Below are 21,847 nucleotides of genomic sequence, written 5' to 3'. Positions count from 1 at the left end.
CACTCCAGCTTCAGCTCACACCCACGCTGCAGTTCCCACTACTATGGCTTGCAAAAAGACCCAAGTGGCAGCAAACACAACAACAGGCTGGATTTCCCTGGAACTGCCCAAGGCTGTTGGAGCAGCCCAGGCTGCTTCTCACAGCACAAGCTGCTCCCAGGCAGATTGATTACACAGATCACCTTCAAAGCAAGCTTACACAGAGCTCTTTCCTGGCTTCATGCCCAGCTCATATCCCATCACAGAAGATGTCAGTGCAAGGACCCAGGCAAGCCCTCCATCACCTGGGTCATAGCTCCTGCCTCCTGCAGCTCAGGAGAGCAGCTGGGTTGGGTCCAAGTGCAGAAAGGAATGGGAATGAGTTTGGCAGCAGCAAGAAGTTGAGGCAGCTCCAGGGCTCCACAATCATGAGCAAGAGCTAACTCTGCCCTTAGTGCCAGTCCCATGAAACCAGTGCAGGTAGCACCTGGGCTCCTCACACCCATGCTGCCTCCCTGCCTTTGTCCCACAGCAACAATCAGTGGCAAGAAGGGTCATCCCTGGCAGGCAGAAGCAGCTCTGGAGCAAGAAAGAGGCTGAAGCCCTTTTGTGACTCCAGCTTCAAACAAGGCAGACACAGTTTGCCCTTACACAAATAAGTTTTTATTGAGGTGAGTCAGGGAGAGGGGAACTGCACGTGGACAGACCAACAGGAAAATAAATAATTCCATATAAATAAGATACATAAATAGTCCCACATGGCAGAGACTGCCTTGAAATAAGAAACAACCCTGGGTCCCAACAAAATGAGGGCTTCTCCAGGCAAGTCCTCAGGTCCCATCCCCCATCCTTTATCAAACCTCAGGTTGTACCAGACAATTCACAATTTGGGAAGAGACAGGGCACAGATGGGCCCAGCGCAGCCCCCTCCTTAGTGTAGCAGTTGTGGAGTGGCACCCACCAGCCCACGGAGCCCCTGGCAGGGCAGGCAGGACCCTTCATCCCTGGGGAAGGGGTTTTTCCTACCCTACAGCACCCAAAGTTTGAGATCAAGGCTGTGGCAGCTGTCTCCAGGCCATGCAGAGGGTCTGTGCAACTGATGCATCAACCAGGACAGGGCAGCCTGAGCCCCCATCACAGGCAGTTGCCAGCCCCAAACAAGACCCAGCCAGCCCCAAACCTGGCTGCAGGACACTCACCCACCACCACCCTGTAACACCCCAGTCCATTCCATCAAGACCAGCACCACTAGAGCAGGAGCTGCCAGTGGGAAGACAGCGATTGCCCAGAGCCAGGGAGCAGCAAGGATATCCAGACCTGCTGCTGTAACCACATCCACATGTCTTAGTCCAGAATCCAGCTGAGCACCAGGATACAGGGTGCCCAGGGGCTAGCCAGCACCACATCATACCTCCCATCCCATGGGAGGGCAGGGGGAAACCTCTGTGTCCAGACAGGGTCCCCCAAGGTCCCAGGCTAGGCCTCAGCCCATTCTTGGAGAAGCTTGAGGATGTATCTGAGGCGGTGGTGGAGCTCAGGAGAGCAGCCCAGCTCCTGGATGCTGCACAGCTTGTAAGTGTAGGAGTTGCGCTCCCGGTTGATGTAGGTAACAAGGCAGGAGTGGTCAGGCTTGCTAATGATCACCTTGGTGTGGTCATTGTAGAAATTCACCTAGGAGACAGGTTGGGCTTGGTTTAACCCCATGCTTCCCACAGCATGTTGGGAGCCAGGATAGAGCCACATTTCCTGCCTCAACCCATTCCTCCTCCCCAACCTGCCCAGGAGCATCCCCCTGCCCATGCCCCATGGCAGGAATGAGCCAGCCCTAGCACAGGGGCAGACAGAAGCATCCAACTGAAGCCCCCCATGGGCTGGGGAAGACATGATTCAAAACAGACCAGAAGACCCCCCCCCATCATTCATAAAGATCTAGGCATCTCCACTGTGCCCCACACATACCTGGAGGGTCCCATTGCTGAAGAGCATGAGCAAGGCTTGGTCAGTCTTCACCCACTGCAGGAGGAGCAGGGCTGGCTGCCCGAGGTCATCTATGCTGGGCAGGTCACCTCCCTTTGAGAGAAGGGTCTGCATAAGCCACTGGTCCCACACACAGGAGCACTGCCACCAGCACACACAACACCAAAGCTGGGCACCCCCTCAGTGGGGTCCCCACTCCCAGGGAACAACTCAGTGTCCACCCGGCCACAGCCTGCAAGCAGGGAGTCCAACCAGCCCAAGTGGTGTGGTCAAGCCATGACCCAATGTCCAGCCCTGGGCCCCAGCACTCACCTTCATGAGATGCTGCTCCATGTAGGACGCAAAGTAGCGCAAGACACTCATCTGTCCCTGCAGCTGCTCAGGGATGGCGGCCACAGAGAACACCAGGTGTTTGCTGTTGGTCGGGTTGTAATGTACAGTCCTGGACGGAGCACAGCATGAGTTTTAGGGATGCCCACCCTGGCACAGACTCCCCACTCAAGGGGCTTCCCCAGAGACAGAGATCAGCCCCATTCCCACTGCTCACCTGTGGTTGGGGGAAAGCGTCATGTGCGTGCCGTTGTTGAAGAGCACTCCGATGCTGTGGTTGGAGAGCTGGTAGCCAAAGCCATACTTGTTGGAATAATCCACCCACTTGCTCACCCACACAAAGTGCTCGTGGCGGGCCAGGGAAGCTGGGTTTTTCTCCGCTGTTGGAGAAGAGAGGAGGTGAGAAGAGCAGCCAGCCAGCCCCTGTCCCTCTCACCTCCCCAGGGGGAGCAGATCCCTACAGCAGGCTCTGGCACCATTTAGGGTGCTGTTTGTACCCCAAATAGCAGCCATGCCTTCATCCCACAAGGAAGGGGATGCACAGCACCCTATCCCACCCCAGAGCAGTCCAACCAGTTTACCTGGAGGCATGGAGGAGAGGCAGGTCCGCAGGAGCCGGACAGCTGACTCGATGATGGCAGAGGCGCTGATGCAATCTTCAAAGGCTGCGGGCAGAAGATCACAGGCTGAGTCAGCTGGCCCCGCTATCAGCCCAGGCACGACAGGAAGCTTGGGGCAGGCTGGGGTGGCTGGGGCAGGTATTGCTCACCTTCACAGCTGCTGGCCATCGTTCCCCGGATGGAGGGGGACGCAGACTTGTGAGACGTCTCCTCCACCACCGTCTCCACAGGGCCGGAGCTGGCACTGCGGCATGATACAGGAGTGGCCTGCGGAGAGAGCTGGCTTTACCACAGTCCTGCCTGCTCCCCCAAAGAAAGGTGTGCATGGCCTCAGAGATGTTCTCACCTCATTCCCTTCCACAGTTTTATAGCTCATCTGCCGACAGATTGAGGTCTTCATCAGCCCAGTAACCAGCTTGGAGATGTCATCCCTGTCCTCTAAAGAGCCCTTCTTGGCTGAGGAGAGAGCAAGAGATGAGCATGCTGCTGAGCACAGAGGTTGGGGACATCCAGGCCATCCCTCCCAGTAGCTCAGCTCTCCCTTATCTATTCCCGTGCCCACAGAGGCAAGGAGGGAGTTAGATAGCTGCCTCCCACTTTCACTTCCCAGTTCTCATGCAACACAGGGCTTCCAGGAGGAACTGCCCCATGAGTTGCAGCACAGCATCCGCTCTCCAGGCACACACCCATGCCAGGCCACCAGCACAAGAAGGGCAGGGGCACACCCAGCCTGTGCCATCCCTAGGCAAGGGGTCCAGAGAGATGCATCAGGAGGTCTCTCTGCAGAAGACACGATCCACTTCTCCCTGAAGAAAGGGTCACCCAGAGGCTCCTTGGCAAGGCACAAACTCACCCTTAGATTTTTTCTTCCCGAAGAGTGTCTTGGTGACTTTAGCAAACAGAGTCTTTGCAGGATTTGGGGGACTCAGCTCTGGAGCCATCACACAGCTGCTGGGAGGGAGCTTCTCAGGCGTGTAGCCCTGCAGAGAGGTCAAGGGAGAGGTTTGGTTTCCATAGGCCACATGCTCCAGGCAGAGCAGCTGCTCTGGGCTGACCGCAGTCATTCACATCCCTCCTGACAGCCAGCTTGTGTTTCCGTCAAGCCTAAGAGCCATGACTGGCATTAGTACAGGAAACAACCCCTTGCTATAGCAACAAGGCAGCAGAAGCACACTAGATCCCTCAGTTCCTCTGGCTGGCATTTGGGCAGGACAGCGGCTGCTCCCTTTGAAGGACTGAGACTTAGGACAGGACAAGAACAGCACCTTGCACAGCCCCAAAAGCCTCATCCCACTTGGAGAAGGGTCCCTTGACCCAGGCCCCCACCCACTCACCTTGAAAAACTCATGGTCCAAAATCTCCTCGAGGGTGAAGCGGTCCTGGGGGTTACGCCTGAGGATACCAGCAATGAGGTGCTTGGCGGGCAGGGAGAGGAAAACTGGGAGGGTGTATTCCACCTGCTTGATACACCTGTAGGTTTCCTTGAGGTCAGAGGTCTCAAAGGGAGGGTTCCCACACAGCAGGGTGTACCTGGGAGGGGACATGCATTCCACTGTCAGATCCCCACCAGGTTTGTGACTCAGCAGTACTTAAGGCAAGGAAGTTATTGGCATTTGGCCGGCCACACCTGGCTGAGAGCACCACTTCCAGCCCAGACAGCCATGCTCACATCCGGCCACGCTTCCTCCTAGCAACTGTTTAGAGCAACAGGCAAGGAGCCTTGAGGAAGGACAAAGAGCTGGCAGGCAAAGGCTCCCGCTGCTCCCACCCTCGTGGCCACCAGGGTGGAAAATGGGGCAGGAAGCTTGCAGCCAGCGGCCAGGCAAGGGGTTGGATGTGCCGAAATAGCGATTGCTCCCTGAGCAAACAGCGCGGCAGCCACAGAGATTTTCCATTGTTTATCAGGTTCACAGTGTGGTCAAGCCTGCTTTGAACTGGAGCATGAGCATACCTGCCCCGTGCAGGTCTTGCTTGCACAGTCCCCACAGCATCCCAGGATGGCTACAGGCAGCACCTGCTCCAAAGTGGGGCTGAGCAGGATCCAGCCACTCACTCCCCTTCCCCTGCCCCTCAGCAACCACTGCAGAGCCATGAGGCAAAGCACAAGAAAACTTCCTCATTGGGCTGCCCACAGAGCAGCTGCCCCCCACCTCAGGCAGGGTGCCTGGACCCCTCCCCACACATGCACAGACTTACATGACACAACCCAGAGACCACACATCCGACTCTGGCCCATGACCCTGTCTCAGCAGCACTTCTGGGGCCAGGTAGTTGGGGGTCCCACATATTGTCCTGTGGGACAGAGCACCAGATCAGAGCATGCTCTGCATCCCCTCATAGAGGGCCTCCCCCTGCTCCAAGCTTACAGCCTTATCCTCCCCACTCCCTTTTGCTCTTTGTGGCCCAAAGCCCCCCTCCATCTACAAGGATACAGGCTCCCTCCTCTCCAGCTTACAGGGGTCAGGAGCAGCTGCTCTTGGGGAGCTGCTGGGAAGAGCCTGTCCCAGAGCTGAGGAGGAACAGAGCCTTTGTGTCCCAGCCTGTGCAGCCGGCACGGCAGCCGGGCAGGCACAATAGCAATAGTCAACACATTGTTCTCCCCGACGGCTGCAAGCTCACTCCTGGAGGAGCCACAAAGCCCCCAGCCCCCTCACCTTGCCTGCAGCTGGAGGGGGAATCGCTCCCTCACCCCAGGAAGGGGCCCTAAGGCTTCCTTTCCCAAGACCGGGAGGGACCCCTTGCCCCTCTGCTCTCCTGGGAAGCCACAGGAGGAAGAAGAGTGAAACCCTGGAACAGGACACGTACTTTTTCTTCTGGTCAGAGACATCCTGGCAAGCAGCCAGCCCAAAGTCCCCCACCTTCAGCTCCATGTTTTCATTGATGAAGAAGTTGCCTGCAAGTCAAGGGTGATGTGTCACCACAAGTCCCTCGGGAACAGCTGCTCCCCACACAACACCATGTGCCAACCACAGCACTCACCAAGCTTGAGGTCTCTGTGCAGGATGCCCTTGAGGTGAAGGTATTTCAAGCCTGAGATGATCTGTTTGAGGTAATAGCGCACTTCGGGCTCCAGCAGAGTATGACGGGCCTTCCAGATGTGGGCCAGGGACTGCAAAGGGAGAGAAGGCAGCTTGTGATCGCAGGCAGGGAGAACAGGCAGCCCTGCTGACTAGGCATAGGCTAGGCAGGGTCAAAGCCAGTTCTTCCAGAAGTTGCACATTCACAAATAATCCTTCTTTCACAGCCATGACCTCAGCAGACTCCCCACACGAGGTTGTGGCTGCTCAGCAGAGCCATGGGAACCACTGGCTTTATGGTGGCCCCACTGTGAGCAGGCAGTCCAAGAAACATGGACAGCTGATGGAGTGCCCAGTGCTGTGCAAAACCACACAGCTTATGGTGAGCTCAGAGGGTGTGACAGCTGACAGCTCAGGAGAAGGGGAGTGCTGACAAAACACCTGGGTAAGGCCTGCTCCAACCAGCTATGGCTGTTTAGATCCTTTGCCAAGGAGGGCACAGCAGCACTGACCTTCCTACTGCAGTGCTCCAGGAAGATGTAGATGCTCTCTGAGTCCTCAAAGTAGTGGGAGAACTTGACAATGTGCTTATGATGCAAGTCCCGATGTAGCTCAATCTCATTGGTGATCTGAAAGAGAGCAGCAGTGTCAGGTGAGCACAGGGCCCCTGCTGCCCCCCACCAGCCCAGCACCCCACCAGCCCCATGGCACCCACCTTCTCCCGCTGGTGGGGTTTGGCCACCCGGCTGTGAGGAATGACCTTCACGGCATAGGTTTTGTTGCTGGAGAGGTCTGTCATTTCATAGCATCGTGCAAACCCACCCTGCAAGGGAAGAGGTGGTTACGGATGGGTGAGAGACAGCTCCTTATCCCTGCCTGCTTACAAACCTCCTCCTCCTCCCTTCCCTGGCAGCAGAGCCCGGCAAGCGTCACACGTTCCCTCCTGCTGCGTCGCCCACTAAGAGCTGAACTATGATGCTCTCAACCAGGTATTTTCTTCACATTTCTTGTAAAACCTCCAGGGCATTTTCCCTCCCTCTGTGGCCGGACTTTGGATCTTTCCACATGATAGATCAACCTGGAAAGTCCTGCGCAGAGCAGGAAGCCCGGGGACCGGAGGCCATCGAAAGGCAGCCCCATGGAGACAGGTTTTTCCTGCCGTGATGTCACCCTCCAATCTGCACACTCAGCCGCCGAGCCCGCTCGGGCCGGGCTGGGAACCGGCACCCTCCTCCTACACACGCTGCTGTCAGCCGGAGGAAAAGTTGCGTGCGGCGGAGCGGCGCGGGCCGGCACCCCTGGGAACCGGGGCACCCACCGGCCCACGCACACCCCGCGGGGCGCCCCGAAACCGATGCGGCTCCGATAGCCGCCGAGGCACGCAGCCAGCCCGGGTGATTCACTGCTTCCAGCACGGCTGCGGGCCCGCCGGGAGAGGCGGGGAGGGTGGGGGCGGCGGGTGAGGGGCTGCATCCAGCCCCGGGCCGCCCAGAATGGGGGGTCGAGCAGGCTCGCAGCCCCCGCCTCTCCTCTCGCCCACACCAGCTCACCCCGGCGCAGCCGGCACCCTCCGCGGCAGCCCAGCCCCCTTCCCCCATTCCCGGTACCTTTCCCAGCAGGCGGCCCTTGCAGTAGGAGCGGCCGGAGATCGGGTCGGTGATGATGCGGGTGGTCTCGGCCGCACGGGGCGGCGGCGCCGGGGCGGGCACGGGCCGCGCGGGGAGGGAGGCGGCGGCGAAAGGGGGGAAGAGGCCGGCGGACTCCATGGCGGGCGCGGGAGGATGAGGAGGCTCCCGGGCCGGGGCTCCGCCGCGCCCCGCGCACGTGGCCCCGCCAGCGCGCGCCGCCGCTGCCGCCCCGGGAATCCCGCCGCCTTTATCAGGGGCCGCGATGACGTCACCCGAGAAGCCCCGCCCCCGGGCGGCCCCCGCCGCCCTTAAAGGGGCCGCAGCACGGGGAAGGGGTTCCAGGAATGCCGTGGTGCCCCGTTGCCGGCTGTGACACCGGCGGGGAAGCCCAGCCAGGGTCTCGCTGCCTCCACCGCACAGGGGCCCCCCAATAGATGCATCCCCCTTCTACAGGCATAGACACCGACAACCTCCCCTTGACTCAGGGTTCCCCTACGGTCACACCGAGATCCCACAAACATGCAGAGCTTCCTCCCCTGCCTCCCAGGACACACAGAGCCCCTTCCCCATGCACAACTGTAAATGCACACACACAACACCTGCTCACAGGGTGTATCCCCTCACAGCTGTTACCAGCGTGTGTCAACCTCCCTCCCATGGAAAGGTTGTGGCCCAAAGAGGGATTTCAAAGCCCCTGTGGGCCTTGACCTGCCCTCCCTTGTGACAAGGATGTAGGCAGACACTCCCCAAGAGCCTTTCACTCTGTGCCAGGGCCCAGGCAAAGAGGGTCACAGCCCACCCCAGCTGGGGCGCTGGGCACACAGGGAACAGCAGGAGATGCAGGGGTGATGGGATTCACCATCCTTGCCCCTCGGTGCCTGGGCACCCCATCCTGGGAGCTCTGGTGCTGCGGGGTGGCCAGGCTGTGCTGGGTGTGCAGTGGTGGCCGGGCAAGGCGCCATAGCGGTGCTGCTCTCTAATGGCCGTGACGAGAACACGCCTCTCTGCCACCCGAAACGGGTCATGGAAGGATGCTTGGCATCTCTCCCTCCCCGCGGGCCTGGGAGCTGGCAGAGGTGGCTGCAAACCCACAGCTCCCACGGGTCTGAAGCAGCACTGTTGCAAGAGCCCCTCAAGAGCAGATCCCGGTGCCCTTCCCTTGCTCCCACCACACACAGGGTGGCTGTTTGATCATCCCTTGCTCTGTGCCTCAGTTTCCCCCCACGGCACCTCAGGGCTCTCGCCACTGATGCTCACTGTGCTCCTGAATACGCTGAAGGTTTTGCATGAGCACCTCTGGCAAACAGTCCCGTTCTTCCCAGCACACCCCCTTTCACCCAGGGTACTGGAGATGAATTAACTCCCTATTTTTTTTCTGCAGAAAAACAGAGAAAACCCGCCTGAAGAGAAACAGGAAACGATACAGATCTGTCTGGTTTTTCTCTTGGGTTTCCAGCTTTTGTAGGGGAAGCGCACACAAATCCACTGCCCATCAGCAACCATGGCCCAGGAGCAGGCTGGGATGCTGCTGCCCTTGGGGGAGGCTGCCTGCTTCCGTCACGGCCCGGGGCTCCCTGGGGCACTGGTGGCATCGCAGGTTTTCCGATGGAGGCCCCAGCTCCGGGCTGCCGGAGCTGAGTCAGCGTCAGCAGGCAATGTGTGGGTGGAGGCACCCAGGAGTGCAGGGAGGCCCCGGGGGACCTGTCTGGGGATGATGTGACAGACAGGGGCTGTCCCGGGATCCCCCGCAGAGGCACAGGGGGAACCTGTGGGGACTGGGAGCTGCCATCTCTGCTCCTGCTCCCCACTGCCTCTGGGTGAGGTCTTGGGCAAGGGGCATGGATGGACCCCACAGCCCTTGTCCTGCCGTGGCTGAGGCACCTCCTCTCCAAGAGGGATGCAGCCTGGGAGCAGCCCGCTGCCACCTGCAGCTAGGGTCCCCTGTGATGCAGAGCATCTCAGTCACAGGTTTTTCCCATCACTGATCTGGGGCAGTGGGAGGAACTGTGGTTTAAGATCACCAGCCTGTTGGGCCTGGGGAAGGGGAGGCTCTGGGGTGAACTTCTGACTGCCTGCAGCTGTTTAGGTGTAGTTACAGGAAAAGGGAGCCAGGCTCTTTGGGGAGGTGTACAGCTAAATCAGGACAGGCACCCAATGCAAGCTGCATCAAGGGAAATTCCATCTACATATTAGGAAACCTTTTTCCCCTGTGCATGTGGTAAAATACCACAGGAGCCCAGCGAGGCTGTGGGATCTCTGTCCTCCGTGATACTCAGCCCTGGCCTGGTCCCCCCACCCTCGCAGCATTCAGTGATGCTCAGCAACATCAGGAGCAGTGGAGCTGAACCCAGATGCCAGCTCACATCTGCATCAGGGCTGCCTTTCCAGGGCAGCTGCATGGCACTGCTGTGTGCCCTGCATGCAATGCCCGGGCTGCAAGAGCAACACCAGTGAAGCATTGGGGTGCAGACAAGCTCCCCAAGATTGGGGTGACAGTCCTGACCCCCCCAGGAGTGGGGTTTTCCCATCCCTCAGCACAGCTCTGCAAGGCATGGGGTTGCAGCTACCAAGGAGGAGGATGGAGAGGGTGGTTGGTCCTTTGGGTGAGCTGGGGAAGAAGAACCAGCAACAGCAGAGACCAAGGCACCCCAGGAATGGACAGGTTCCACGAGGCACCACAGCACTGCACATGGTCAGCCTAGGTCCCATCTTACCCACCTCCACCAGTACCAAAGCAAAGAGCTGTAGGTACAACACCACTTGCCTCAGTTTACCCAATTCACCCTGCAGTGAGCACACATGCACTTTCAGGGTGTGGAAACAGAGCTCCCCTCTCCAGCACTGCTTTTCTGTGGGATATAGTGCTCATGTCTGACTCTGTTCCTCCTTACTGGCCTGGGACTTATGTGGGATGGAAGGAATTCATAAGGGGTCCAGTGGTGGAGTGCGATGCTGGCCCTTTTTTGGTCCCCATCCAGCTGAATTATCCACTCTGCATCCTTTCCCCAGTGGAGCTGGCAGTTGCACTCAACCGTGCAGAGCCCTCTCCTCATCCCAGGAGAGAGACAAACTCAGCAGAGCCCAGCCCAGCCCCTCTCCAGGAGCTTGGGGGGGGGGGGGCTGATGATGGAGTACGGAGGGGGCTGGAGGGACACATGGCTTCTGGCAGGGCAGAGGGGGTGGAGAGGGAGAAGTTGGGAAGGGACATTGTTTCTGGGGAATGGAGAGGGGAAGGATGATGAAAGGATGGGTGCTCTGGCTTAAGGAGGAGGGGCAGAATAAGGGGGGACACCAAATTGATTGACTGCAGGGGAGCTGGGTCAAACGTAATTTGGGGGTGCCGCTGCACAGTGTGGCTGGAGGGTCCGTGGCTGGCGGGACCCCTCCGAGGGGACTGGGCACGGGGGGCTGGAGGGCGACCATGGGCCGGGCCGGGCCGGGGCGGACGGCGGCGGGGCCAGGGCGGGATGCGGCGGGGCCGCCCCGCGGCGAGGCGGAGCCGGCGGCCGCGCCCGGTGGGAGCGCGGCGGGACGCGGAGCGGCCCCGGAGGATGGGGCGAGCGGCGGCAGGTGAGGCCGGGCAGGGCACCGGGGGCACGGCCGTAGCTCCGGGGGTCGCTCGTTGCCCGCGGGCACCCGGCCGGAGCAGCGGGACGTCGCGGGAGAGGCCGCCCCGGGCTGGCGGGGGACGGTGGCACTGGGGGACGGCTCCGGGAGGACCTGCAGCCACCGGGTCCTTTCGTGGTGGGGAGGAAAAGTGGGGTTCACTTTCCCCCGCCGGGAAGGCTGGAGAAAGGGAAGGGGAGGGCAGGTCGCACAGGGAGTCACCGTTCCCTCTGCTCTCTCCGCAGGCGCTGGGCTGGGCACCGTGTCCCTCTGGGGTAGCCTCCTGCTCGCTGCCGGCCTTGCCCTCGACCCAGCACCGCCAATCTGCAACTGCTCAGAGCCCATGGACTACCAGGCTTTCCGGGAGGCTCCGCTCCCTGAGAGCTGCTGCCTCAACTTCACCAGCTCCAACATCACCCACCTGGACTGGGGTGCACTGGTGGGGGTGCAGGGGCTGCGGGAGCTCTACCTCTCGCACTGCAGCATCACGGCCATCAGCAATGCACAGGGAGTCCCTCCTGCCTTAGAAGTCTTACATTTAAGTCACAACCTGCTGGAAAGTCTCCCTGGAAGCTTTCTGGAAGATGCCCCTAATTTGAGGGTTCTTTATCTGGACAGCAACCAGCTCCAGGAGCTACCCAAGTCCTTCCTGAAAGCATCTTCCCAGGTCCAGGAGGTCTACCTGGGCTTCAATGCCCTCACCTTCCTTCCTGCCAGCCTCCTGAAGCCATCTCTGCTCCAGCTTCAGCTCTCCAACAACAGCTGGGACTGCAGCTGCGCTTTGCTCACCAACCTGGAGGGTTGGTCCAGCCAGGCTGCTGAGGTTATCTGCCACACACCAGAGCACTACCACGGTGTGGGTCTCCAGAGCATCCCCCGGGATGAGCTGTGTCGCTCACACAGCCTCACCGCTCTCTTCATCTGCCTGCCCCCTCTCCTCATCCTCACCACCATCACTTGGTGCTTCTGCCGGCAGAAGAAAAAGACAAACTACAGCCTGCAGAGCAGGTCCCAGAGCCACCGGGCCATGGCAGAGAGGAGCAGCGTTCCAGTGTCTGCAGAGCCTCACCACTACATCCCCTATGAGCTGCCTGCCGCTCCCTCCAGGACTGAGAAGAAAGTGCTCCTGGGGAAACAGGTTGTGCTCCAGCCCTTCGTGGATCCACTGGAGAGTAGCAGAGACCTCTATGAGGAGGTGGAGATACAGGTGGGATCCCCCAGCAGTTCCCAGGTGCCATCCCATGAAGGGCAGCTGGGCACCCCAGCACCAAGGGCAGAGGAGCTGGGCAGTGAGCCAGAGGTGGACACTGTCAGTGTGAGTGAAGTCCTGAAGGACTCTGCTGACCGGGGGAAGATCTACATGAGTCAGTCAACCAGCTATTACAACCTGGTGCCTGGCATCGAGCTGGAGGACTCAGACAACCTGGAGTATGAGACCATTGACCTGCACTGATGCCAGGACCTGGGCTGTGTCTGGGACACACCAGCAGGATGGCAGGGGCTGGGCAGGAGTGAAAGCTGCCAGCGCAGGAGAGGCATGAGTTGTTCTGCCATGGCTTACAGTGGCTGTTTGCAAAGCTGCACCCCCAGATACCCATCCCTTCCCCTGTGCTCCCATGTGAACCCCTCGCTTGCCATGTGCTGCAGCTGGGCAAGGGTGCAAGGATGCTTCAGACTCTGGGGACCCTGCCACAGGCTGGTGGTGCCTGAGGAAGGACATGGAGGGAAGGTGGTTTTGGGGATGAAGTGACGATGTTGTGTGCACCAGACCCACTGACCAGAGCTTCCTCTCTTGCTGGAACCAGCTGGTATCTGGCACAGGGGGGACCTGTGGGGACTGCTGCTCTCCAACCTGCAGAGAACAGGGTCTGGAGACATGAAACAGGGCTGGCCCTGCCTGTGTGGTCTGCAGGGGGTGTCACATTTGGATGAGGTGCCCTGGGCTTGTCAGGGGAAGCCTGTGGTGGCTCTGCCTGCTGCCCACCCCACACCCCACTGTGGCACAGGGACTTGAAACAGTCAATGCACATGAGCTGCTTCATGGAGTGTGCGTGCACACTTGTGTGAGTGGGTGTGTGAAGTGCACACACATGCAGGGCAACATCAGAAGGGCCCCTTGCAGCTAGCCCTGTAGGATCCAGCTCTCAGTAAGAAATAAATCATTTTACTTCTGGCAGTGCGACTCTATTCCTTTGTCTGTGCAGTTTGAGGTGGTGGGGAGCCAACCAGTGGGATGTGGAAGAGTGCAGGAATGGTGGACTTCACTCCTACCCCATCTATCTTCCCATGCCCTGGGTGATGGCCCAGTGCAGGTCTTGCCCAGCATCCCTGGAGTCACTCTGTCACCCTGGCAGAGCAGAGCTGGGCACTGGCTAAAGGTCAGCAGAGCCTTTGCCTTGGACCAGGATTTACAACTTGGGTGGGGAAGGTGTCAGCCTGCTGTAAATGCTGCAGTTCCTGAACAAAACAAGGATTCGTGGGACTCCTGGGAGCAGGGCAAAGGCTGGGGGTGCTGTAAATCACTGCCCAACACAGGCACCCCCAGCAAGTCTCACCCATGGTGCTCCAGCCCTTCTCTGGGGATGGGGGGGGACCCTTAAGTCCTGCTCCCCCTGCCCAGGGGGACATTCTCCAGGCTGGAAGCTGCATTGGCCACCCTGTCTGCTCTGGAGCTGTCCTGGGCCTGGTGCCCAGGCAGGAAGGGAGGGAGCTGGGCAGGGCAGGACGCGGTGCTCTGGCCGGCAAAGGAAGTGGTGTTTCCTGCAGAGTGCAGTGTGGTTTCCAGCAGCCATGGTGGGACTGCTCATTCCTAGCACTGCTCAGTCCCAGCCCCACCTGGGTTGGGGATGAGGATGGGTTGATTTCCCTTCATGTCTCCTGTCACTCATGAATGTTTCCCACTGGTTTATATCCAGCTGGAATTTTTCCTTCCCTGCACCCTCCTGGGCCCTGGGAAACTATCCCAGCCTTTAATATCCCTCCACCACCCTCTGCCAAGTACTACAGCCAGAGTATTTCAGTGTACCCTGGCTCATGCCATCCCCAAATCCCCACAGGGACACAGAAGGACCAGAAACTGCCACAGGGCAAAGACAGGACAGGCAGGGTTAGCAGCTGTCTTCAGGGGCTACAGCCCAGCCCATGGCTGCAGATTTTGAGTAGCGTAAACAACAGCTGCATTTTTCACCTGTGCTCTAGAAATACCTTCAGCCCTTTCCTGGGTGCCCCCTCTGATCACATACCCCGGGGTCCCATTCCCAGGGCTGCTGGGAATGATGTAATGTCCTGTCCTTTCCCCTCCTTCTCATGAAGCCTAAACTCAGATGCCACGGCTGCAAAGGGGAGTGACCCAAATCACCCCACTGGGTCTTGTCCAGCCCCTGCTCTGGTACCTGCAGCCCCCTCCCAAATCTCCGTCTGTGACAGGTGGCAGGGAGGTGTCACCAAACCCGGTGTTCCCTCTTCTTTGCCTGTGACAGCCCCAGCACACTCTGACATGTGTTTTCTCTAAGTATACTAGTTAAAATGTTCCCTTTCCTGCAAGTCCCCCTTCCTTTAAAGCTCCCGAATTTCCTCAACAAGCCATCCCTGCTTCTCCCCCACTGCCTTCCAGGTCACTACTGGACCTATTAAAGTGTAACCACAAGGTCATTTCCTGGCTTGGATCATGTCCTGTGAAAATACCCCGAAGTTAATACTGTGTGGAGCTGAGAGAGCCGCTCAACAGCAAGGAGCAGCACACAAAACAAGTGATTCCACCTGGGTTATGGTGCTGACTGGTCATCCTATGACAGCAGCTCTTAAAATTCAGACTCTGCACCTATCAGAAGTGGGTAAGGTCCTTAGCCCAGGCTTTTGCACTTCCTAAGTCTAGCCAGGCTAAAGCTGCGCTTAGCCGCAGCCCCTGCCCATCACTTCCTGGCTCAGAGCACAGCAGGCTTGCCCACTCCCTGCACCATCCATAGGGCTGTGCATCCCACAGCCTGAGCCACCTTGGGAGTGAAGTGCCACACACCCCTGGCCGGCTGCCCCTGTCCTCTTTCCATGTCACACCTCCAGCACAGCTCCAGGTGCCACTTTCGTTCCCGTGGGCGGTTGCCCTTGGCAGCTGCATTTCTCAGAGCAGTAACTTTGTAAGCAGTGTGCATTGATGAGCCATAATCCTGCTCATCAGGGGACAAGTTTATAACCCTGCTCTGACACCAAGCTGGCATTTGCTCCATAAGCCTGAGTTTCTCCATCTGTACAAAGTTCCCCATAAACACCCTGAATGCTGTTTGCACTCTGTGGAGGACAAGGGAAGAGAAGAAACACACTCAGAGGAAGCAGCCATGACACATCCCTGCCAAGTGCCCTTATCGCCTCCACCCCACCTCTCTGGAAAGCAGGCGTTGCTGGAGAGCAGGGTAAGCTTACGCTGGATCACCATGGAGAAGGAACATGCTTGTGCAAACATCCCACCCAGCCCAGGTCCCACTGCCAGGGACTCCTGAACTGCAGTGGAACGCAGCTGGGAACAGCTCTGCTCAGTGCCCATGAGCACAGACCTGATCTGTCAGGCAGTGCCAGTGCACACCCATGTCACAACCTGCTGCCATTGGAACAGGTACCAATCTCCAGAACGCAACTCTGGCATTGACTCATGCTCAGCAACACAGGATAAACCCACACTCCCCAGGGCACCTCCTGCTGTTACACCTGGCAAACACGGCGCAGCATCACAGGAAAAAAACCCTCTCCCCAAAACCAAGCTATTTGAGGGGCAGAGAGTTGGATTTTTAAAGCATGAGACTTGGGTCTCGCCACAACTCTGCTTGGGGCAAGATGATCACGGCCACCTCCTCCAGAGCTACTAACTGTGATGCTGGGGCTGCAGGAAGCCTAACCTGCACCAGTGATCCAATGGATAAAGGAGGCTTTTGTGAAAATACAGAAATGGCATGAAGTGTGCGGTGTGTTCACCTGACAGGCACAAGGTGTGTGAGCCTGGCCTGCCCCATGGCACAGGGCCAGCCCTCAGATGGGCTCCTGACTTCCCCCAATGCCTGCAAAAAGGGCAACTATTTGCAGAGATTTACTTTCCTTAAGGACAGAAGCCTCTAGGAATAGTATCACCATCAGCCCAAAACATCCAGAAGAGCTTTTGTTCAGCACAGCTTTCCAATTCCACCACAAGTGACAGGACAGAAAGCTGGAGTTTGTATCCAGCTTTCGAAAGGGACAGACCATGACGTGAGCCTGGCCCTTCTGCTAGAAGGAATTGATCTTGCACTGGAATGAGACCAAGGAGGTCAGGGAAAGACCAGCTGGTCACTAAGCAGTGCCACCTAGTTTGGTTAAAAGATACTGGATCCTGCAGGGAATTGTACAACCAGGCAGGAAACACCAAAAGGGGCTGCTGGCCTGAACCAGGGGACGGGAGCTTGTGTAATGTGGAGGGCAGACGCACGAGCTACCAGCTGCAGAGGCTGAAGGCGTAACAGCCAAGTTTTCAGCCAGACTTAGCCCATTTCCCCACTGACCTCTCCAACACCCCAACCACAGCACATGCTGACCTAACACAGCACAGGAACAGGGGGGCCCAGACAGACCTCAGGAGCTCCCAGGAACCCAGAACTCTTAAAGGGGGTGGGCACTTGCACCTTCCTCCTGCTCATAGGTTGCCAGTACTGGACATTCTCCAACTTTTTCACACATACTTGGTCCTTTAAGTTACTTAGAACCCACGGAGATGTTTTAGTTGAGCACATGCAGGGTCAAGTTTTGCCTGAAGACATTAAAGGGCTCAGGGATTCCTAGAGTTCCATCTTCCTTCACATTTTACAATGCAGGTGGAGCTACAGAAGCCCCCTCCACACTGCACACACAAATGAGCACACAACCTGTTATGGTAGTAGACTCTGGGTTTTATTCATTCTCTCAGCACAACAGCTTTTCATTTGCCTTTTCTGGCCTTGATCTTCCTCAAGTAGAACTCTAATTCCTTGCCTTCCAACACGTAGCCATCAGCTCGGCCACACTGTCCAGGTCTGGAGGCAATGCAGGCTGCAAGGAGAAGTCATCCAGTTAAAGTCTGGCAATTCCCCACCCCAGTGCACACACCAAAGAACAAACACCGCACGCAGCCTCTCTGCAGCAGCACAGACGAGCAGCTCTTCAGTAACCGAGTCACCAGTTCATGTGCATACATCAGCAGCCCCCCGACGTACTGTGCTCTGGAACCTGCACTGCTGCTCAGTCCCTAATGAAGTCCTCCTCAGATCTCCAAATGTCATCGCTCGGGTTCAGTAGCAGAACTGGACAAAGGTCTCATCACCAGAAGACTTCAGAACACTCACTCAACTATTTGCCAGAGCTTGAAACATCAAAGCTCTTAGATGCCTGCAGCACGTTTTTCTGACACACACTTGCCCATTTTGCAAGTCTTGAGACCCATTTCTTTCTCAAAGCCCAAACAGGAATTACCAACTGCAGGAGCCTGGCTAGGCAGATTTCCCCATCCTGCCACAAGTGGGTTATCTCTGGAGAAGATGAAAGTACAAGTTACATTAATGCTGCCAGGGACTCACCAAGTAGCTTTCCTTGCTGGAACTGCTCCTCAAGAATACTTGCTATCTTGGCATTCTTCTTTCGCTCATCGTATTTTTTCTGGATCTTCTTTGAACGTTTCTTGTTCAGTATTTCCTCCTCTTCAGGAGTCTGAACCCAAGAGAAAAGGCAAAAAAAATTGTTAAACAAATGGCCACCTTCCACTAACACAGGTGTTTTCCACTATGATGAAGGAGACCCCTGTATTCTCAGCACTGTACTGTTTTCCAAGTCATACCTGGCCAAAGTACAAATACTTTGATCTCACAGAACCAGGTGCTGCATTTCGCTTTTGAGACCAAGAAATGAAACATTGCCAACCAGAATCACTGCTGGCAACTGAGCACAGTGCCCTAGGGAAGGCTGATCTCAAGTCAATGAAACTGCAAAGGTTTCCTTGGTGAATTAATCCTCCTACAAAAAGCAGTGAATACTCTTTCCCTCTGCAGAAATAATTAAAGAGCTTGGGTGTGGTGCAAGTCCAGGCAGACAAGTTACAAGCTCTCCCCCTGCTTCTGCACTACACAGCACTCAGATGAGAAGTGCTTTGCTTTTAATGCAAGGATTAACCTGAACGCTACATGTGGGGTTTTAGATACCTTCTAGCAGTTCAGGGTTTGATTCTTAGATTAATGGCTCAGCATAGTTTCAAGACACTTACAAACATGCTTAAGTTTAATTAGCAATCCCCAAGCTTCTCACCAGCACAAGAACCCGACCTGCAAAGTCTTCCTCAGCATCCTAAATTGTCATCGCTCTCCCTTCAGTAGCAGAACTGGACAAAGGTATCATCATTAGAAGACAAAGATTTCGACAGGCAGGTCCTTGTGCACAAATGGGTGTAACACCTCAGGGAGAGCTCCTGGAACTGAGCACCCCATTAGGAGAGCCAGACTTATCCTGGGAACCTATGGGAACACAGCTTGGATAACCAATGTAAGCACTTCTGGGTACCCAACCCCTATTCTGGCAGGCCCTGTCTGTTCAGGATGGGTAACTGCCCTTGGCAGGGCACACTCTGCTCTGCCAGGAGCCAGAAGGACAACCCCAGGCGTACCAGTTTGGCGCCCTTCTTGCGTCCGAGGGGCAGGGCATAGTGGGCCTCGTACCACTGCCGGTACGGGGTGCTGTCAATGAGCACGATGCAGTTCTTCACCAGGGTCTTTGTCCGCACCAGCTCGTTGTTGGAAGCGTTGTACACAACATCAATAATTCTGGTCTTGCGAGTGCAGCCTTTCAAAAGAAGAGCATGAGTTCAGACCTACAGGGATCAGACAGCTGAGTATACAGCATCTCACATATACCCTTTAAATAACTTCACACTCAACATCCCATCCAGGGTCCTCCAGCCTGCCTGGCACTGAAATAAACATAACTAAAAGATGCATCTATTTTTCATCAGTCAAACTTTCTGCTGTTAGGACAGAAATCTACACCTGGAAATTAAATCCCTCCTACATGAAAAACCAGGATCAGTGGCCTTGCTGAAACTCATCTCAAAAATATCTAAGCAATGCTAGAAAATAGAATTTCCAGACTGCAAGATCAGCAGATGCCAACTAACATTGCACACAGGGCTCAATGCTATATGCACTTCCTAGAATTACTGAATTAAGCCATACTAAGCGGGACTGCTCTGCAACACATTCCAGAAATCATTTCTCTAGGGTGAGGGTTATGAATAAACTGAGAGGGGAAGCTGGTGTTTTCACCCTTCCAAGACCCACCTGAAGCATGCAGTCTTAGCTACTAGACTTGACTGTTTAGCAGTCACTTGCCCTGAAAACAGCCCTCCACATATGCAAAGGTCATGCACAAGATGGGTCTTCTCCCTTCACTGATGTACCTCGTCCCTGTCACAAGGCATGCCCAGCCTCTTCACATGTGCAATACTGACTGTAATGGCACTTTTCACTGCACAGACAATGCTCTGAGATAACTGAAAGCGCATCCTGTCCCCTCACACCACGCAGGTCACTAACCCACCACCTTCCTTACTGGTGTTTTACCGTCCTACTCAGGAACACTGACTGGGCCCAGGCTCAAGTGATAGTGTTGTCAGTTTGTAGATCAAAGAAAACCCACCTTCCTCAAGGGAAATATGAGAGTCCCCTCTTGCTTCTAGGCTTCCCACTTTTGCTCAGCAAAGCAGGAATATGAAATAAACAGCACATGCTAATGTAATACTGTCCTCTGGTCAGGCCTCACAAGCATCCTCAGCACCTTTCTCTGTTGCACAGCATCACTTACCTTTCAGTAACCATATTCACTGCTGAACAAACCTGCATTTATGAAGAACTATTCATATTTAGGATTTCAGCCCCTCTTTAGTCCCCCTCCCCCATAAAAAGGCAAGCATGTCACTCCGTGGAACTATGACACTCCTATCACTGTGAACTTAGTGGAAATCCAAGTCCCCTAAAGCCACATAAAGTCAAAGTTATCATCATCACCATGCATGCTGCTTCAGCTGCAAGCTCCAGGATGTTCAATCCAAGCCCACAAATCCATGCTTGCATCCCTCTACTCTGCTGCAGTACTGAAAACCAGCACAGGTTTCTCTTCCACGCAGCAGGCTCACCATGTACTTACATTCTGACCCCCAGGAGAAGTTGCCGACATCCAACCGAAGGGCTCGGTACTTCTTATTTCCCCCACGAACCCTCACGGTATGAATCCGGCGTGGGCCAATCTGCAATCAAAAACAAACACCAGGCTGCTGATGGTGCTGCATGGCCCTCACAGGAGCCCAGCACAGTCCTAACCTCGAAGGCAATGTGGTCAGTGTAACTATGACAAACCCCAGCATCGGCAGATGCAGTAAATGACCAGAACGGTCTGTTGCATCTACCTAAGGTGAAAGCTTCATCACTCCAATTGCCTCTTACTGCAAAAATGTATCACTGCTTTCCATCAGCAGAGGGGCAAATACCACGTTTTAGAGAAGTAGTGTTAGATATTCAACCCCACACCAAAGAGCATGCATTTAAACCTTTAACAGCACAAGAACAGCAACTTGAGTTTGAAAACACAGTTCTGACCACCCTCGCCCAATCACTCACCTTAGTGTTGGCGGGAGGTCGCCCTAACTCATACTTCCTCTTCTTATGGTAGGGCTTCCTCTTGCCCCCAGTCTTGCGACGCTTATGCCAGTTGTCCCTGGAGATACCTGAATGGAGAGCAGTGTGGTCAGAGGGTGGGACGAACCCGCCTGGCTGCAGCAGCAGGGCACGGCTCTGAGTCCTCAGCTCTCCAAGGTTGGTATCCGCACAGTGCACTCAGCCTTATGCAGCAGTTAGAGAAGCTTCATCATTGATACTCAGATCTGCCCCGAACACATCCCTTCCAGCAGAGCTGTATAAGGAACACAGACCCCTCTTCTGTGTCTTCTTTGGGAAGCTGCCTCCCAACGTACCTCGCGTGCTGGGCACTCTCTGCCCGACGCCGATCTGACAGGCACACTACAGCAGTCATCCTACGCTACTGGCAGGATGTGGTGGGTCCGCTATAGGAAGGGACCCCCATCCCCCCTGTCCGCTGAGCCCCTACGGAAGACACCCCAAATCAACTCAGCCTGCTAGGTCCCCAACGGGGACCATCCCTGCAGAACACGCCACCTCCCGCAAGGGCACAAGCCGCCAACTTGAGAAGTGTTACACAGTGCCAGCCCGCACTCCTCCTGCTGAGTTCACTGGACGCTGTTCCACCTCACCCGCATCTGCTCATCTGCAGCAGACACCAAGAGCAAGCCCAGCGTTCGGGATCTGCAGGAAATCAAGGCACACCGAGACGAGGCCGCCCGCCCCCATCATCCACCAGCCGCCATGTTGGGCCCGCTCACCCTCCCCCCGCCAGCGGCTCGGCACTACCGCAGCCGCCCCCGATGGAAGACGGCGCAGGCCAGCGGCAGCCCCCGCTGCCACCCGGTGAGGGACTGGGGCGGATGCGGCAGCGCAGCGGGGGGATGGCGGCGGATGTCGGCAGGCCCCGGGTCCCTCCACTCACCCATGGTGCGGCACCGGCGCAAAGAGGCGGGGCGGAAGCTCGCGGGGCGGCTTGGCGGGGCGAGCTCTCGCGAGGCGGTGACGTCACCACGCCGCCA

The 21,847-nt window shown here is 56.7% G+C and overlaps 3 protein-coding genes and 5 non-coding genes across 9 annotated transcripts; 1 reads left to right on the top strand and 7 right to left on the bottom strand.

Moving 5' to 3' along the window:
- Positions 1-619: 619 nt before the first annotated feature.
- On the bottom strand, positions 620-7,745 carry PLK3 (polo like kinase 3). Its single transcript, XM_042030547.1, has 15 exons — positions 7,531-7,745; positions 6,639-6,746; positions 6,436-6,552; positions 5,886-6,015; positions 5,712-5,799; positions 5,103-5,198; positions 4,241-4,436; positions 3,760-3,886; positions 3,253-3,362; positions 3,056-3,173; positions 2,868-2,951; positions 2,504-2,666; positions 2,269-2,398; positions 1,939-2,049; positions 620-1,650 (listed from the first exon to the last, which is right to left on the bottom strand). Exons 1-15 carry the CDS (start codon positions 7,687-7,689, stop codon positions 1,456-1,458), a joined length of 1,932 nt encoding a protein of 643 aa, XP_041886481.1. The 5' UTR covers positions 7,690-7,745; the 3' UTR covers positions 620-1,455.
- Positions 6,753-13,333, top strand: LOC121665783 (leucine-rich repeat-containing protein 3B-like). 2 transcript variants are annotated; one of them, XM_042030549.1, is made up of 2 exons: positions 6,753-6,912; positions 11,403-13,333. In XM_042030549.1, exon 2 carries the CDS (start codon positions 11,501-11,503, stop codon positions 12,608-12,610), a length of 1,110 nt encoding a protein of 369 aa, XP_041886483.1. In that variant the 5' UTR covers positions 6,753-6,912; positions 11,403-11,500; the 3' UTR covers positions 12,611-13,333. The 2 variants fall into 2 exon arrangements, with proteins under 2 accessions (XP_041886483.1, XP_041886482.1); XM_042030548.1 differs by lacking the exon at positions 6,753-6,912 and adding an exon at positions 11,060-11,121.
- Positions 13,334-16,353: 3,020 nt separating this feature from the next.
- LOC121666037 lies at positions 16,354-16,483 on the bottom strand. The gene has a single exon (XR_006016551.1). It is a non-coding gene; the product is annotated as a small nucleolar RNA SNORA35 (small nucleolar RNA).
- A 559-nt stretch (positions 16,484-17,042) lies between these two features.
- RPS8 (ribosomal protein S8) lies at positions 17,043-21,831 on the bottom strand. The gene is made up of 6 exons (XM_042030546.1): positions 21,751-21,831; positions 20,808-20,914; positions 20,338-20,437; positions 18,803-18,978; positions 17,727-17,856; positions 17,043-17,202 (listed from the first exon to the last, which is right to left on the bottom strand). Exons 1-6 carry the CDS (start codon positions 21,752-21,754, stop codon positions 17,093-17,095), a joined length of 627 nt encoding a protein of 208 aa, XP_041886480.1. The 5' UTR covers positions 21,755-21,831; the 3' UTR covers positions 17,043-17,092.
- LOC121666034 lies at positions 17,409-17,479 on the bottom strand. Its single transcript, XR_006016548.1, has one exon. It is a non-coding gene; the product is annotated as a small nucleolar RNA SNORD38 (small nucleolar RNA).
- LOC121666033 lies at positions 18,474-18,546 on the bottom strand. Its single transcript, XR_006016547.1, has one exon. It is a non-coding gene; the product is annotated as a small nucleolar RNA SNORD38 (small nucleolar RNA).
- On the bottom strand, positions 20,521-20,624 carry LOC121666035. Its single transcript, XR_006016549.1, has one exon. It is a non-coding gene; the product is annotated as a small nucleolar RNA SNORD46 (small nucleolar RNA).
- Positions 20,983-21,067, bottom strand: LOC121666032. Its single transcript, XR_006016546.1, has one exon. It is a non-coding gene; the product is annotated as a small nucleolar RNA SNORD55/SNORD39 (small nucleolar RNA).
- Positions 21,832-21,847: the final 16 nt, after the last annotated feature.

This window comes from Corvus kubaryi, unplaced genomic scaffold (genome assembly GCF_017639235.1).
Source record: "Corvus kubaryi isolate FWS band 111438036 unplaced genomic scaffold, C.kubaryi_AGA036_p1.0 37334, whole genome shotgun sequence".
Taxonomy (NCBI): domain Eukaryota; kingdom Metazoa; phylum Chordata; class Aves; order Passeriformes; family Corvidae; genus Corvus; species Corvus kubaryi.
The sequence above is the reverse complement of the archived record's forward strand: the minus strand, read 5'-3'. Positions and strand labels throughout refer to the sequence as shown.